Consider the following 18,557-nt stretch of genomic DNA (forward strand, 5'->3'; position numbering starts at 1 on the left):
GGATTAGAAATATATGGAAGATATATATGTACTTCTCGTATGGGAAGATGAGAAGTACACAGGTTACTGAGATATCTGGAAGTGTCAGGCATAGTTTTAGGAACATTTTACCCAGGGAGAGATGGGGAAAAATCAAGAATAGCACTGAGAATAACCACAGAGTGGATGTTGAGACCATTCCCTGAAATAGCTAATACTGGGGAGGAATTTTGGGACATTATTTCAATTGGAATAACTAATAATCACATTATTCCAACTGTTAAAATCCTCCCAGTAGCTCACCATTTGTGAGAATGCAGTTTTTTTTTTTTTTTTTTTTTTTTTTGGTGCTTGGTTAGAAACCATGGCCTTGTACATGCAAAGTGAATGCTCTACTACTGACCCACTCCCCCCTCTCCCACCACCAATTTCTTAACAAGACTTAACAATTTACTCTTTTTAACTGCCTGTCTCCCAGCTCCCGAGCCCAAACACAACTTTACTTCCTCAGAAGTGTTACTCCTCTGCGGGGTAATTGCTGTCTGCAAACTCGGGGACTTTGTGTAAGGTGTTGGTCAGGAATTAGTTGTGTATTTTTTTTTTTTTTCTGTTCATTGAGTGAAGAGTTGGTGAAGGCCAGGTAGTAAGAAGAACCTGCGCTAAGAAGATCTTGACTCTTCCTCCATGCAATTTATTGTATAATGGAAGAGTTAACTACTAATCCAATAATTACATAAATAAAGAAAAATTGCAAATGAGAGCAGAGCGTCTAATGAAAGGTATTAAGGAGAACCTCTATTGGGGTCTTAATGTGGAGAAGGCTTGCCTGAGAAAGTGAAGGTAAGAGCTGATTCACAGAGGAAGAACAAAGCTTTCTGGCTGGGAGAAGACCCCGCTGGAGGTTGTAACTTAGCACATTCTGGAGAACTGGGGAAAGAAAACACTTTCCTCAAAATGTTCAAAAAGAGGTGGAAATGAGCGAGAGACTTGTCTTTTTGTCCTACAGCGGCCGCCATCCCTCTACAGAGTCCACGAACCGTCGCACTGACTTATGGGAGTTGTAGTCCTAGGCTGAGCCTACGAACATGGCGGCCTACATGGTTGGGGGCTGTAGGGCCGCCGCGGGCCTGGCCCGGGGTTTCCGAGCCTCCGGGGCGCTGCTCCCTGCGCCGGCCTCTGTCGCCTGCCGTAAGTGGAGCTAGGCATGTGCGCGAGGGCGCGGGAAGGGCTCGGGCCAGGCTGGGGGAGGTGCGCCGGGTGGCCCGGGAGACCGCGGGTTGAGAGTTCTGACCTCCGTCCATTCACGCAGGGCTCAGCACGGGGCCTTCCGAGCCCGGCGCGTTCCAGCCGCCGCGGAAGCCCGTCATCGTAGACGAGCGCCGGTCGCAAGCCGAGGAGAGGAGGTGAGGCGAGCCGCGTTGGCGGGGCGCGCGCGTGCGGGGGCGCGGGAATATGGGCGCGCGAGCCTGCGGACTCCCGGCGCAGCATCCTCTCTTCGGTTCTTCGCGTTGTCTTCAGAGTTGGAGTTGGGATTGCCTGGGACCGACCGGAAGCGCTGTCCTCTGGTTATGTGTCCCACATCTTATTTATACCTGTTTCCGTTCAGAATTCCAGCTTTTCTCCATCAAGCCTCCACCCTGCGTGGAAATCAAGTGGTCCAAACTCAACGTGTTTTAGCCTGAAATTCCTGGCACAGTGGTACAGTAGTCAACTGCACTAATTTTGTCTGGAATTTGCCCACCGAAACAGTGTGACTAAAAACCGGTTTTCTTAAATGAACCGGGTAACAATGGAGGTACAAGTAAATTTAAATGATCTAACTAAGAGTTGTAGAAAGTGCCCCTGCAGAGCTGGGTGAAAACCGTTGTAAGATTTTTTTTTTGTTCTTTTCTGTTGGTACTGGAGTTTGAACTCAGGGCCTTGCGCTTGCTAAGGCAGGCAGTCTTCCACTTGAGCCACTCCACCAGCCCCATGAAAACCTTTTTCAAAAGCCAGTATTAGGAGGGAAAACTCAGTGTGGTTATCGGCCTTCTGAAAGGGCTCTAGGTTACTGACTGGATTATGTCTGGAATTTAGATAATTATTTTATATATTCTATAGTCCGAAATTGAAATGTTGGTGTAGTCTGTAATCCCAATTCTAGGGAGGGAGGCTGAGACCCCTGAGGATCAGTTTCTAGGCCAATCTGGGCTACATAGCTGAGACCCTTAGAATAAAAAGAGAGGGGTGGTGGAGAGGAAAGAAAAGAAATTAAGGTTGGATTTAGGGAATCTAGGGATTCAGAAAAATATTTCCTTATAGTCTTTTCACCTGAAAGTGGAAAAGGAATCTCTTCAAGGCCAGCATTTAATACAGTTCAGTTAAATGGGAATGTAAATTGTACATGCTGAAAAACCATTTGGCAAAATTTAGTAAATTTGAAGTTGTGTACACCTTTCCACCTAGAAGACACGCAGCTTAAAGAAACCCTAAAACTTTTGTACAAGTGTATAAGGAGACGTGTACAAGAATGAGCAGAACAGTATTGTAACAGACAAAAATTCACAGATGGCCTGAATGTCCATCAGTAGGTTAATAGACAAGTATAATCACACATTGGAGTATAATATAGTATTGAAAAATGAATGGATTACAGCAAACTTTTAACACATCATGAATTTCACAAACATGATGTGCAGAAAAAAGCAACCTTTATGAAATTTAAAACCATATTAAACATTATTACATTTTACCCAGACATACATGCATTTATAAAGTATAAAGGAGACACACTCTCTTCCTTAACCAAGTAATCAAATCTAACTTTACCAACAGTGGACAGCTGACGTTATTACATGTGCTTCCTGGTGTCATAGAATAAGATGTTCCCATGATCTTGTAATATTCTTACAAAAAATGTTTAACCCCAGTCTGAGTATGTGTAAACAATAAATGCAGAATTCAGCAATGGTCCATAAGACAGCAGACCTCTACTTTTCAGATGGGCCAGTGTTACAAAAATATAAAGCTGGGGAAAAGTACTAGTTTACAAGAAGCAGCCAAATACAGCATGAGAATCTTGGTTATGTCGTGCATTAGACAACAAACATAAAAGACATGAAGGATAATTAGATTTGTTCGAATATGAACTATATATTAGATTACACTATTGAATTAATACTAGTTTTCTTAGAGACATATAAAGGTGTTGTGACAATGTAGGAGAAAGTCCTTGTTATAAGCCTTCTCAATTATTGAGGGGTGACATCCTTGGTATTTGATAGTTTTGAATAGGAAAAATTTATACATATATAAAGCAAATACAGTAAACATTAGCTATTGGTAAAGGTAGAAGAAAAATACATGGGTGTTCTCTGTGTTATCAAGTGAACCCCAGTAGGTTTGAAAGTTTTTAAAGTAGGAAATTGAGGCAAAGGAAGAAATGGGAATAATTACCAAATGCAGGTTAGTAATTAGCCAGTAGGAGGGACACACAGCATGGATATTCATTATAATGTCATTTGTACTTCCTATATGTGAAATAGTTCATAATGAGCCTAAAATTAACAAAGAAAAAAAGGAAGATTTTTCTTTTCTTTCTTTTTTTTGAGACCGGGTCTTGAAATCAAACTCTCTGCATACCCAGGCTGGCGTTGAACTTATGATCCTTCTGATTCAACCTTAGAGTTCTGGGATTACAGCCGTGCATCATCATGCCCAGCTCAGAAGATTATTTTTAGCATCCATTCATAATTGGTGATTTATATATTTTCCAGCATAATTTATTGTAACTTATAGCTCAGTGTGAGACCTGTGGTCATAGGTTTTGGAGACTGACAGATATGCTTACATTGAAATCTTGACAAACTCAAATTTCAGTTTCTTCATCCATAAAATGAAGATGATGACAACAACCATCTAGTTGTTTTGAGGATTAATTTCTGCTACTATGTTAGTCAGCTTCTGTCACTTTGACAAGTTCCTGAGATAATCAGCTTAAAGGAGGAAGATTTATTTCTGCTTGTGGGTTCAGAAGTTTTAGGCCTTGGTCACTTGGCCCTGTCCCTGTTGCTTTGGGCCTGTGGTGGCACAGAACACGATGGCTAGAGTGTGTGGTGGAGGAAACTGCTTACCTCATGGTGGCTGGGAAGCAAAGAGAAGGGTTGGGATCCTAATCTCTGGATCAAGAGCAGGTTCCCAGCATCCTAACTTCCTTTCACTAGGTCCCACTTCCTAAAGCTTCCACTGCCTCCCAAAAGCTCCACAGGCTTTCACCCAAGCCCTTAGCATACAGGCCTTTTGTGGGACATTTAAGGGCCAAACTATAACAGCTTCTTAGATGTCTTAGGAAGCTTTTAACAAAATGCTGGGTAAGTGCGCAGGATATGTTAGCTCTTTTCATGGGCATTAACAACTTTTTAGAAATAGTTTTAGGAATAACAATGACTTCTTACTAAGAAAATAAAGAATAAAACGTGTCAACACTGTATTCATTTCTTTGTAAAACAACATCTTTTTCTTATAGTGGCCTAAGTTTCTTAAATTTTTTTTCTTTTTTTCACAGGTTTTTGAGTCCTGAATTCATTCCTCCAAGGGGAAGAACAAATCCTCTGAAATTTCAAATAGAAAGAAAAGATATGTTAGAAAGGAGAAAAGTACTCCACATTCCCGAGTTCTATGTTGGTCAGTAATATGCTAGATGCTTTTCTTAGTAGTAGCTGGAGGGTTGGTTTTCTTTGCATAAAGATCATTCTTCACATATCTGGGTTTTGCCCTAATGAGGAACTTATTCCTAAATACATTAAAATATTTGGCAAGGTAAGTTACCTAGAAATGTTACTAATTTTCTTCATTTTGTAAAAAGTTTACTTCTCTTTGAATTTGCAGGAAGCATACTACGTATTACCACAGCCGACCCATATGCCAATGGGAAAATTAGCCAGTTTCTGGGGATTTGTATCCAGAGATCAGGAAAAGGACTTGGAGCTACTTTTATCCTTAGGAATACTATTGAAGGACAAGGTAAATTTCATTTTATTGTCATAATTGTCTAGCAGGATTCCTTTCTATTTCCTTCTTCCTGGGTAAGAAATCTGAAACTTGAAAGTGAAAGGGGGCTCTAAGGGAAGACGAGCCTGTGGCCTCAGAATGAATTGAGGATTGTGGTTGCTGCTTAAATGTAGTTGGTGATTTGCTTTCTCTTGAAGGCTTCTTTTATTTTAGTGGCCTTAGACATTAGAATTAAACTTCCCAAACTATGGCAGCATAAAGGGAGGAAATAGTGTAGGAATATTTGTTCCTTTAGGGGCAGTAATCACAAGAACATTAAGACAAACATAATGGTGTGCTTGTGAGTTGTTTGATCCTAAAGTGAATGCCCCCATTTTGTATTAAATTATGACACAAAGTAGTTATCACTATTATTACTGATTCATGAGACTCAGAGGCATTTTTTAAAAGGCAAATTATGTTTGCATGCTATGCCTAATACAGCAGAGGAAGAAGAGGTAAAGTTCCAGAAAGATTCTGAGTTAAAATATCAAGTAAAGGTAAAGTTTCATATTTAAAATTGTCTGTTTCATGATTCCCAGCAATGAAGCCTAGCAGTAGAAAGAAATGAGCAGAGGTGTGAGTTGATGGACCTGGGTTCAATTTTCTTCTTCTTCTTTATTTTTTTTTGGTGGTATGGGGGTTTGTACTCAGGGCCTCACCCTGGCTAGGCAAGTGCTTTACTGCTTGAGACACTTCACCCGCCTCAATTTTCTTTTTGAAAGTTGAGGTGTTAGTAATTTCTACCTTATAGATCTTACAGTTCAGTCAGTCAACTGTACGATATTGTACAAAAAATACTGGACACAGTACTCAGTATTAATTCCCTCTTGCCATTCTCTATAATGTGTTTGACTTTTGTCACCAGCCACCACCTTCCCCATCCAAACAACACCTTCCCCATCCAAACTCCCTGCTTTAGTGGTTCCCTCTAGTCTAGTGGCTTTGTATCCATTGATGATAACTCCCAACCTGATTTCCCCGGGCCTTACCCTTTTCAGGTTCCAGATGTGCCCATGCAACTACCTCCTTAGCATCTCTAGTCAGGTATCTTGCATGCATAGAACATTTGAGTGTGGCACTCTTTATTTCCCCTCACAAGGAGTTCCTTGCACAGTCTGTTCTATTTCCATAAAAGGTACCACAGCTCACTTACTTAAGCCAGAGACCTAGGAGCTGTTTTTATTATCTTTCACACATTCAGTCAATAAGTTTTCTTGGCTCAGTCTCCAAAAGATATGTCCTAATTTGTCTGTTTCTCTTCTCATGATACAGCTCTCACCCATGTCACCATCATTTTCTACCTGCCATTGTGCTGTCTCTCCATTGTACGTTCCTGGTATCTTAATCTGTGTGTGCTACCATAACAAAATGCCCAAACTGTAATTTATAAAGACAGACATTTATTTCTCACAGATCAGGAGGCTGGGAAGTCCAAGATGAGGGCACTTTCAGGTTCTGTGTCTGGTGAGGGCCTGTTCCGTACTTCTAAAGTGGTGGCACCTTTTGTTGTGTTCTCTGGAAGGAATAAATACTGAGTTAATGCCAAATGAGCCTTCCTCTGTTTTTTTCCAACATGGCAAGTTTTTAACACCCCAGGGCCTTTGTATTTGTTGTTCTTTCTTTTTTCCCCCCCTTTTCCTTCTTTTTTTTTTTCTCTTTTTCTTTTGATTTGGAGTCTTACAGGCTTAAGTATTCCCTCTGCCTCCCAAGTAGCTGAGACTATAAGTGAGCACCATCATGTCTGGTTTTGTTGCTCTGGCAGAAACCTAGAGCATTCTTGACCCTTCATAGAACCAGTTGGAATATCATCTTCTCGGAGAGACTTTCCTCTTTTCCTCTTCTCCCAGTCACAATGCCATTGCCCTGTGTTGTCTTCACTGTTTGTTGACTTGCTTTTATATTGTTTGTCATCTACTACATTCTTGTAGCTTTATGAGAGGAGAAGGATCTTTCTTGTTTGGTTTGCTGTAGGTACAGCTTCTAGATCACTGCCTGGTTCAGAATAGGTATATAGTAAATATTGGATTGATCCTGGTATTAGACACCAGAAGCTAATGTTGAGCACATACATTAGTACATATATATTTCTTTTGGGATTATTTCAGAAAAGCTTGAGAATACATTCTTGCCATTAAGTGATAATGCAGATGACATATATTACTACTTGCAGCATCTTGATATGGTCCAAAATGTTCCTGGCTCCAGGGGCTAAAAAATCTAGGCCACCCTTAAGTGGGGCTTCTAAACTGCAATAGAACTTAAAATTTTACTTACTGTTTTTTTGCGTCAGTTTTGTAACTTTTAATATGGATGATTTTTAATTAATTGGGAAATAAACAAGAACATGACAAAGAAGCATTTACTCAGACTTCCCAAGTTAATGCATGTTACCAGAATTGAAGAAGTAAGTGACAACATATTTATAGAAGACATCTTTTCTTTCTAATTCAGGTTTTCTCTTTTTTTGTTCTTTTTATCTCATTTTTTAATTTACATGGATTTTAGTTTTTCTTTCAGTAATCTTCATAAAAAATAAATTTATATTTCCTGCATGTAAAACCTTGTTCCAATTACTTTATAAAATAGCTTTCACTGTAGTGTGAGGTGTTTGCAGGAATCCGTACTTGGATTGTAAGAATATATTTTCTTTTCAGGTGTTGAGATTTGTTTTGAACTGTATAATCCTCGAATCCATGAGATCCAAGTGGTCAAATTAGAGAAACGGCTGGATGATAGCTTGCTATACTTACGAGATGCCCTTCCTGAATACAGCACTTTTGATATGAATATGAAACCAGTAATACTGGAGTCTAGCAAAGAAGTTCCTGTTAACAAGGTATCAGTTGTACATTTACCACTAGACGTATCACTGTAGAATAATAAAGAATCATCTTAGGGCTGGGGTATAGTTCAGAGTAGAGTGATTGCATAGCGTGCATGAGGCGCTATAAAAAAAGTATCACCTCAATGAAAACTTTAGGAGAATTTTTGCTTATATCTTACTGAACTTATTTCTTTTTTAATGTCTTCCTCAGCTGAAAGTAAAAATGAAGCCTAAGCCTTGGTCCAAACGCTGGGAACGTCCATATTTTAATATTAAAGGAATCAGATTTGATCTTGCTTTGACTGAAGAGCAAATGAAAGAAGCTCAGAAGTGGAGTCAGCCATGGCTTGAGTTTGATATGATGAGGGAATATGATACTTCAAAAATTGAAGCTGCACTATGGAATGAAATCGAAGCATCAAAAGCATCCTGATTCTGATTATCCTTTTGGTTACCTGCAGAGGATGTATAAGCGCTCAGAAGATGTACTTTGAAACCAGTTTAATTTCATTTATAAGACCATAGTCATTAAGTGAACTAAGCATTCATTATTTCATTAGTACTTTTTATAAAAATAAAATTTGCATGCCAGTTTGTTACTGTAAAGAGAGAACTACACATACCAAATATCCCAGTGTTCATTTCCTTATTGGAGGGTAAGCCATCAGATCTGAACAAAGGGAATGGTGGGGTGATTTTCTTAAATTGTAAAATAAACCATAAGAACAGAATGATGTATGATTTGAAGAATAATAATGAACATTCATGCACCTACTTCCAGGTACAAAATAAAATATTTAACAACATTTAAGAATATCTGAGTCTAGGTCTGATAGTGTACACCTGTAATCCCAGCCTTTAGGAGTGTGAGGCAGGAGGATAATAAGTTTGAGGCCAGTGTGGGTGATTTAGGAAGATCTGGTATATGTGTCTCAAAAGACATTAACTAAAAACAGCCATTTGTCTACAGATTAAGGCACCTATCTGTGTTGATCATTGTCTTGCATTTCTTTTTATTGCTAATGTGTATAGTGTGCATATGTGTGTGTGTGTATATATATATATATATATATATATATATATAAAAAATGTTTGTATGCATACACATGCATCTTTTTTCTGAAAATGTTTTCCTATATAATACAGGCTGGCCTTGAACTCCTGCCTCATTCTGCTGAGTGGTGGATTGTAGGCATGTGTTACCATGCCCAGCACGTACATAAATATTTTAAGCTATAGTTTTGAAAAATCTATTAGCAAGCATAAAAGAGCAGTTTTGTTACTGCATGAAGATTTAAAGGAGAACACGACACTGTAGGTTATAGTCTGTTTTCAGCTTCCCTGAGAGTTTTCAAAGTCACCTTGGAGGAAGTGGTTAAGGTTAGTGAGTTTTCATAGACATCTCATCCTGAGGTATCTGGCAGCATTGTAGTGTGGACTGTGTAGTATCTGGGAGAAAGGAGGTCAGAGCAAGTAAATAGTTTCAGTCTCAGAGCCTAAGGAGTTGAACTCCAGTCCTTAGGAGAAGGTCAGAATGGAACACTGATACAAGTGTCCTTGGAAATCCATGCAGCCTAGCATGGCTTGGGAAGCTGGGATGTTGTCACATGGGAAGACTATTTTATATGTAGCAGTATAGTACTAGCCTGAGTCCTAGAGATAACCTCAGTCTACCCTCCCGTGCCTAGCTAGCTTGGTCCTTTACTGAGCTGAATTCTGTATATCCTATTTTGCTGGTTCCTCATTTTTGTGGAGCACATTTTTTTGGTAGTTTCTAGAGAAAGTAAAAGTGGAGGTAAATTTTTTGTGTCTATCCTGTTTTATTGACACTTTATAGGATTTTAGGTGGGACTTAATTTTCCCTCAGAATTTTGAAGGTATTGCTTCACTGCCTTTTTGTTTCTAGTGTTGTGTTGAGAAATAGACATTTTGATTTCTGCTCCTTGTTCGTGACTTGAAAGTTTGTAGAATTTCTTAGTCTTCCCAGTTACGATATTTCTCAGTGGTATGTCTTGGTGTGGGGGTATTATCCATTGTTTTAGGCTTTTTGTGGGCATTTTTGTCAGTTCTGGGAAACAAGTGTTCACTGATGATTTCCTCTCCTCGGCTGATTTCTTCCTGAAGCTCTTGTTTGGATTTTAAATACCCACTACTACTACTTACTATTTAACTCTTGAGGTCAGTCTTTAACTCTGCTATTGTATTTTAAAATCTCAGGGTCCATTTTTTGATTTATGAAATTCCCTTTTATTTAGTGCCCTCTTGTCTTCCATTCTTATCTGTGCATTTGTTCTGTTATCACTGAGGATATGTTTTCTTTCAAAATTGTTTTCCTGCAGCATATGTTGTCTTCCACATTTTTTTTCTGTGAGAATTTGTTTTCCATTTTTTAGGCTTTTCTAGGACATTAGATGATCCTTGACTACTTAAGGTTGAAAGGGGGACCAAGCAGCAAGGAAAAGAGTTCTGGGAAGGAGTTGCCTTTAGGGTTATTGAACTTTTTGGGAGTTCCCTCCTCTATATGAATATCTTGGTTTTGATTGTTTTCCTCAGAGAATCTATGATGTTGAGCACTTCTGGGTAATGCTCTAATTTGGTGAAGTCCAATTTATTTTTATTTTCTTTCATGTGGTGCTTCACTACTTCCTGTGATTTACTCAAGATTCTTTTTACCCATCCTCGAATTTTTTTTAATCACAAGTCTATTTCTGAGTTTTATATTTAAATCTGACACATCTGTGGGTCTTTTTTTGTTTTTGTTTTTTGGTGTGTGTATAGGAAATGAGATGGGGTCAAAACTCATTTAGCTATCTAGTTAGTCTACCAATATTGGCATACTTTCTGCATTGAACTAGCTTGACCCTTTAGTCAAAAATTATATACATATAGATCTATTTCCTCGACTTATTTTATTCCATTGACATACTCTGTTCTAATACTATACTCTCTTGATTACTGTAACTTTATGGAAAGTATTAAAAATCAGGTAATTCAAGTCTTCTAGTTGTTTCAAGATTACTTTGGTTAAAGGTCTGCACTTGTACATAAAACTTAAAGCCAGTTATTCTTTCTTTTGACAGTGATTGTCTTAAATCTACAAGTCAGTTTAAGAATAGGAATTTTAAACAAAATTAAGTTTTCCAACTCATGAGCATGTTATATCTCTTCCTCTAGTTAGACCTTTTAAAAGTTCAGTAACAAAACAAAAAAAAATAGAGTCTAAAAAAGAAGTTTTTTCAGCAAGGCTTGTAAAATCCTTCTATTGGTTTGTTCCTAGTGTGACAAGTCAGCTCAGTCATTAGAGCATCAGACACTTTAATCTCAAGGTCATGGGTTTGAGCCTCTTTACCCACCCCCCCAGACCACACTATGTAATATGTCTGTCATTGTGTGGATGTTAGCTAATTTCTCCAGTTATTTATGTACTTGGTGACGTCACCTAGCTGTAAAACTTCTGCCTTTAAGGAGAGAATTGTCATCAGATGTCCTAAAACTCAAACTCTAGTTTTAGGATAATCATTGTCCAAAGGAATCTCTGCTTCAAGGTCTCCTTGGTCAACAGGTGAATTATATAGTTGGTGCTGCTATTTCAGGTCAAACAGTCATTTCAGGCCTGTTTTCCCAGGATCCTAGAATTCCTGCCTTATAGGTCACCTCTGTCTTTGAGTATACCAACCAAATTGTCTTGTATCCATGCTCTCCAATCATGTCTGCTCTTCCCCTATGCCCTCCCCTAAACCTCAACCTTAGTCAATTTCGAAGACTGTGAACCTGAGCTCCATTAGAGCAAAGGGGTAGTACTGCTTTAGGGATAAAAACTGAGGTGGTCCTTTGCCCCCATGTGTGTGCTGGCTTGCCTCACTTAGGTTGGAGGCACACACCCACCCTTCTGCAGAAGTAAATTTTGCCTTGCCCATCAACTTTTAAGCATGTATCTGATTTGTGATAACACAGGGTTATTTCAATTTTTTATTAAAACATTGTTTTTAAAATTTAAGTTTCAAATCGGATTACTAGCATGCCCTGGCTTTCTTATTAAAAATTTTGCTAAATTCACTTTTCAGTTCTGGTTGACACTTCTCTTCCTTCCTTTCCCCTTCTTTTTTAAACTGCATAAGGCTTTCTATGTAGAGTCACACTGTCAATAATGACCACGTTGACTTGTGTTTCAGCGTCTTTTGCCTCAGTGGCAAGATCTCCAGAACAATGATGTAGAGAAATGGTGAGAGCAAGTATTTTTGCTTTGGTTAAAATTGCACCATTATGTGCGGTGTTTCTCACAGATGCCCTCCATCTGACTGAGGAATATGTTCCTAGTTTGCTGCTGAATTACTCAAATCCCTTTCTGTAATCATTGAGATGATTGGCTGCATTCATGGATTTTTTTTTTTCTTTCCCCATTACTCTGCTCACAGGTTAATTATGCTGGCTGACTTCCCAATGCTAAAACAAACTGTTCTTCTTGGAATTAAACCTATTTGGTCATGATGTATTTTTCTTTTAAACATTGCTAGATTTAATATGATAATATCTTAAGGATATTCTATGCTTTTATTTCTATGTTCTTGAGGGATATTAGGCTGTTATTTCCTTATAATAAAGTTTTGAAGTTTTGTACCAAATACTGTATTTCTTAGGAGTCATCTACATAAGTACGATTTGTCAAAGGTATAATACATACAAAAATCAATTGTTTTGAGGATGGAGTCATTATGATTAAAAATTTTAAGATCATCTATTTGACCTATATACACTTCACACTTTTCCTTTCATTTTCTCTTTGAGATTGGGTCTTACTACATAGCCCAGGCTGGCCTTAAACTTCCTCCTTCCCTCCCCACTGCTGGGGTTACAAGTGTAAACCATGATGTATGGCTTTTTTGTTTGTTTTTTGAGACAGGGTCTCCCCATGTAACACAGGCTAATCTTGAACTGATGATCCCCCTACCTCCATCTCCCAAGGGCTGGGATTACAGAAGTCTACAACCATGCCTTGCAAAGTTCACGTTCTTTAAAGTGAATACGAAGCTAAAAAAATCCAGGGAAAGAATCGTGATGTGAGACAAGTTCCCCAATCAAATGTTTTGTTTTTGTTAGATGTATTCTTCACTTGCATTCATCTCACAGGAAAGGAAAAAAAAAGAACCTTGCATTGATGATTAATGTATGATAGCTAATGCACTGAGGCTCAAACTCCAGGAACAATGAAAATTAGAGAAGTTTTCTCCTTGTCTGCTTTGTTTTCTTGAAGTGTTAAGAGATAGAACCAGGGTCTTGCACATGCTAGGCAAGCGCTCTACCACTGAGCTACATTCCCAGCTCCACAATGAAGTTTAATAATAAAAACTACTGGAGTAGTTCAAAGCAGTTCTAATATTTTCCATTCTATGAAAAGCAAGAGCAGTACCTTCCCAATTTAAAACACAAGACAACAAATCCAATGTATTTCTGATCAAAAGTACAAGTCAGAGGATAATCTTTTAATAGTAAAGAAAATACAAATCTCACCTGCAATAATGTGTCTGCTACTTATTTAAAAAGTCAAAACTTTATGTATACACATACACGCACACGTTTTTGTATACAGAGAAAATGTCCGAAAAGATAACCTCACAATGGAAACAGCTATGGCTGAGATGGGAGCTATGTGAGAATGCTTCATGCTTTCCAGCAATGGTCTGAATTTTCAGATGTACAGTTTGTGTAACTAATATAAACTTTAAAAAAATCCTTCAAACAGTGAATCACAAGTCTTCCCCGTGGAAGTAACATACCTGTTAAATTATTTATATGTAATCTGAAAAGTAGAAGTGATATAAAAGTTGGCCACATATTCAAATCCTACACTTTAATAATTTTTCCCAATTGTCTTTTGGACAATTTGCAATATATATATTTAGGATTGCCCTTGAATTGCTTAACAAATAGACTTAAGAAAATAAACTAGCAAAGTATCATTTTGAAAAGTTTTCTTAATTTCTTTTAAATTATCTAGCCTCAGACTTCATTAATCAAATATTTTATCTGAAAATGAATCATGTTCAGTATTTCCTTTTTAATCCACAAACATACAAAAGATAAGAAAAGCAGTAATTTGCAACAAGTAATGACTTAGTATACCAAAAACTATCTTAGACATTTTTTTTTTTTTAATGGCAAATTTGCCACACAGGTCAGGTCTTACAATCCCATCAGGAAAAAAAAGGGTATTTCTGTAAGAACTGCAAATAGTCAAAACCAACACACCTTCACTCTCTAATAATCTAAATAAAATAATCAAGACTGTTTTCACCCATTGTATTTGCAATGAATTATAAAATGATAATACTACTGTTGGCAAGGACTTACTGGTACTCTTTTACACTTGCGTTGGTACAACAAGTAGTACAGATTTCTGAAGAACAATTTGATTACCAGTTATGAAATCCTTAAAATGCCATAATCATTTACTACTTAACAATTCATTTTCATTAGAATTTCCTTGTTATGTGTAAACAGAGGTAGTAAAAGTAAGCATAACTTTAAGAGAGTTTTATGGTTCCAGACAGAAGACTTACTAGCATGCTCACCTAAGCCAACATAGCTATATGCCACATTTCTCCAACTCCCCTCTTAAACTGAGCAGAAGTAGAAAGAACCAAAGGAAAACATGTTGAACTCTTACTGCTCCTGAGCATTTAATTCCTTCAAACAGCACAGCATCTGAAAGGTCACCTTTTCATGATACCAGGAGAAAAAGGGTGTGGACAAAAGGGAGGGAAGGAATCCTGCTCTTTTGCAAATCCTACCCTCCATTACAGGGAATAAAGAGGCACTGACTTTCCAAGCAAAGGAACCGAGTGTGACTGTATTAAATCTTATCTAAAGCTTTCCCGTAGAGTTTATTTAAAGTTCTTCAATTAGTGATTTAAGATGGTTTAGGTGATATTCTTCTATGAAGGATTCTGCTTGATTCACAGCTTTTATTTTCATCAGAATGAGAATGATTTCTTTGACTTCATTCCTGAAAAACAAAACAAAAAAGCATTTCCCTCCTTAAAAATGCAATCTATCAGGGCTGGAGTGAACTCGGTGGTAGAGGGGGTGCTCATCACACAGGCGACCCTGGGTTTAATCTATAGCACCAATTCCTCTCCCCCGACACACACACCAAAAAACAAAGCAAAGAACAAACAAAAAAATAAGGGCATAGCAATCAACTCAGGACCTAATTATTAATCATTAAAACCAAGGCTTTACACCTTAAGCCAATATCTAAAACAGCATAAAATAGAGAGAAATACAGAGATGTAGCCTTCTTTGCATACAGTCATTAATTGCATGTACTGAGGAACTGCTGGAGACTTCCTATCACCTAGTGATGGAGCCACCATCATGCCATATTGCAACATATTACTCATGTTTGTGGTAATGCTTATGTAAAAAGCCTGCACTGCCAGATAAAAGTACAGTGCATAGTTACATACAGTACACAGTATTTGATAATACAACTGTTACTGGCTTTTGTATCTATACACTATATTTTTTAGTCATTATTTCACAGTGTACTCTTACTCAATAAAAAAAAAAAGAGCTTTACAATGAAGCAGTGTGCTGTATTACACCAGCAGTAGCTGCATACAGCTCACGTTTATTCCATCACTTAACTGCATCATTTTCCTTTGTGCTTGATTTATTCAAGTCCCTAGGGCACCAGGCTGCCCTGTGTGTGTGTGTCTGTAGATATGTATGTAGAAGGATACTACACTATGTAGGTTGTCTAAGTACACTCTACAATGTTTGTACAACAAAATCACCTAATGATGCATTTCTTAGAATGTATCCCTGTCATTAAGAAATGTATACCTACAACTATAAAGTTCAAATACAGTCTATTAATAGATGTATTCTGGTGAATTTCAGTGTGAACAATTAAAAAGCCAAAAAACACAGAATTAAGTCTATCATCAGAAATCTTATTAGTGCTGTGCTGCTATCAGGTTGTAGGGACCATTGTGATAGAAATGGTGGTGGAGTATTTACACCAAGATCATCAGCAAATGCTACAAATCTTGGCTGTTTTATTTTTATTTCTAGTGTACTTAATTCTCTAACCATCCTGATGCCTAGTGCACACTGAACAAGTGTGGAGTCTTAAAAGTGGCCAAGGTAATTAAAAAAAAATTTTAAATGTTGTTAAATAGTGCTTGAGATCAAACTCAGGGCTCGTGAATGCTAGGTAAGTGCTTTACCACTAAAGCTACGTCTCCAGTCCATATTTTAAAATGCTTAATAAGAGACTTTTGATTTATAGTTTTAATTCTAAATTCTCCTGTGTGTGTGCTATAGTTTTTTTGGAAGTGTTTATTTTGGAAGAGATTTGTATTTAAAAGATGAATATGCTTGGGGTGTAACTATGAAACGGTGAACCATTCCAAACGTAACCATAAAAAAAAATCTATGAATTCTATAGTATTATAAAATCTTGACAGATTTTAAAAAGTATAGAGAAAGTACAAATCTTTCCAAAAATTGATGTGAGCAGACAAAAATCCTTGTATTATGCTTCTGGAAGTGAAAATAAAATATGCATTACCTGAATTCACTTCTAGATAATTTATGTGCAGACTGTAATAAAAACTGAATGAAGTTTTCTAGCTGGGGAATAGATGTCCTCATTGAATTTTCAAACCAGTTTTCTGGTAGACACGCTGCCACCTGTTAATCAAAACACATGGCTAGTTTACATTAATGACAGTTATCTAAGGAATCTTGCAAAAATAATCTCACAGTGATTGTGCAAGTTGAGAATTATTCTTTCCAAGCTGATGGTTTAATAAAAATTTTGAAAAATTTCCCTTTGTCAAAGGTAACATAACATTTTAAAAATTCATTCTTTATTGGTAAGAGCTTAAAATAGAATACTCTTTATGAACACTCTCTGGTAGTACTTATGATTCTTTATATATACTTGTAATCCTGAGAACCCGTACAAAACATAATTTACAACTAAAAGCCATAAATCTCCAGACATAAAACACTTTTAGCCAACACAACCATAAAATATGTACATTCAGTATTATTTCACAAAGAAATTGGGTAGCCTTATACACGATCTACGTAAACATATTAGAGGTAAGGAATCAAGTGATACAAAGATATATAGAATGAAAGAAATTAATTATGGTTCTGTCTACCAATTTAATACATTGCTTTAAATGCCCCAAAAGAGTCAATGGATTGTGTTCAATTGATCCTTTGGAAAAACAAAGCCAAACTTCAAAATTATCCTCCTAAAGATAATCCATGGTTTGGGAGAAAATTTGTTAAACCTAGAAAAATGTTAAAAAAAAAAAAGAAAAACTTCCTCATAACAAAAAGAAGAAACAAAGAAAGTAGGGAGGAGAACAAGAAGGAAAAACTTGAGATTATACCATAAAGAAACTCCTTGACACCAAACAAGTTATGCCACAATTGGTAGGATCAAAATCAATATATATAAAAATGACAAAGTGGGAGGAAAAAAAATGCACCAAATATGTATTATAAAACATGGTAAATGAAAGTTCTGGACAGCATTTTCTAAAATAAATCTGGTTGGTCAGCATTAAAAACAGTTAAGAAAAAGGTGGGGAAAGCTGGGCATGGTGGTGCACACCAGTAATCCCAGGCCTTCTGATGTACATAGAGAGACTCTGACTCACACAAACGAACAAATGAAAGGGTTGGATGGGGTTGATGCTGTGACTCAGTGGTGGAGCACATACTTAACATATGTGCCCTGGATTTATACCAGCACCACCATCACCACCACCACCACAAACAAAAACAACTGAAACAAAACAAAAAACTATGGTTGAGGGAAGAAGACTTACTGTATTATTGCATTGTATTTTTTTTCTATTGTCGAGAAAAAAATGAAGCCACATTGGGACTGTACAGGCAGAAGTTTCTGTAAGATTTGTTAGGTAAACTATGTTTTCAAAAGATTCTAAAACCAGTCTTTATCGGCTTAGAATTTAATGTATTTTGTACTTGCTTTTCCCTTATTTTGTATCACAAGTCTTCATAAAATTCTAATGTAACAAGGAAGCTTGTCCATAGATAATCACAGGATCAAAATGTGACTTAAAGTCACATTTTGTTGGTCTGCATTTCTGCCCATATGTTGTGGAAAGAATGTATAAACATATTTTGTCTTCTGTACTCTATAGTAGACCTTTTTGCTCCAAGGAGACTAACTAAACCTGAAACACCCAACATGGATGATGATTTAAGTTTTGATATATGATATTTAAAATCATATGATATAAAACCTACAGCCAAGTTGGGCACACACCTATAATTCCAGCTACCCGGGAGGCAGAGGCACGAGGAGTGCAAGTTCAAAGCCAACCTGGGCAAAGTTAGCGAGACTCTGTCTCAAAAAACAAAACACAAACAAAAGGGTTGGGGACATGGCTGAAGTGGTAGAGACCTGGCCTAGCATGAGCAAGGGTTCAAACCCCAGTAGTGCAAAAACAATGAAGACTATAGCCAGAAAAATCAAGTTTGGTCAGGAAATGATACATAGTTTCATGTCATTTTCACTAGAAATTATAAAATATTTTTCCACATTCTTAAAAATTCTTCAACAATATGGCTTTTATCTATGGACAGACCACTGGACATTCAGATAGTTTACTGCTATCCTGTATTATAAATAATTTTATAGTGATATTTTCATTCTTAAAATCTATGTATA

General features: G+C 37.2%; 2 protein-coding genes across 6 annotated transcripts in view; one reads left to right on the plus strand and one right to left on the minus strand.

Moving 5' to 3' along the window:
• The first annotated feature begins 1,026 nt into the window (after window positions 1-1,026).
• On the plus strand, window positions 1,027-8,648 carry Mrpl19 (mitochondrial ribosomal protein L19). Its single transcript, XM_020178060.2, has 6 exons — window positions 1,027-1,167; window positions 1,289-1,382; window positions 4,523-4,641; window positions 4,846-4,980; window positions 7,665-7,846; window positions 8,046-8,648. Exons 1-6 carry the CDS (start codon window positions 1,065-1,067, stop codon window positions 8,265-8,267), a joined length of 855 nt encoding a protein of 284 aa, XP_020033649.2. The 5' UTR covers window positions 1,027-1,064; the 3' UTR covers window positions 8,268-8,648.
• Window positions 8,649-13,272: 4,624 nt separating this feature from the next.
• Gcfc2 (GC-rich sequence DNA-binding factor 2) overlaps window positions 13,273-18,557 on the minus strand; it is a 42,153-nt gene continuing 36,868 nt past the window's right edge. For 2 of the 5 annotated variants that reach the window (XM_020178059.2, XM_074050074.1), the window contains exons 16-17: window positions 16,410-16,531; window positions 13,273-14,837 (exon numbers count right to left, since the gene is read on the minus strand). In XM_020178059.2, the coding sequence (XP_020033648.1) occupies window positions 14,720-14,837; window positions 16,410-16,531 (240 nt within the window). In that variant the 3' untranslated portion in view covers window positions 13,273-14,719. Of the gene's footprint in view, window positions 14,838-16,409; window positions 16,552-18,557 lie in introns of those variants that run through there. The other 3 variants (XR_012439769.1, XR_012439770.1, XR_012439771.1) reach the window with 3 other exon arrangements.

The sequence above is a fragment of the Castor canadensis genome, chromosome 12, assembly GCF_047511655.1.
Source record: "Castor canadensis chromosome 12, mCasCan1.hap1v2, whole genome shotgun sequence".
NCBI lineage: Eukaryota > Metazoa > Chordata > Mammalia > Rodentia > Castoridae > Castor > Castor canadensis.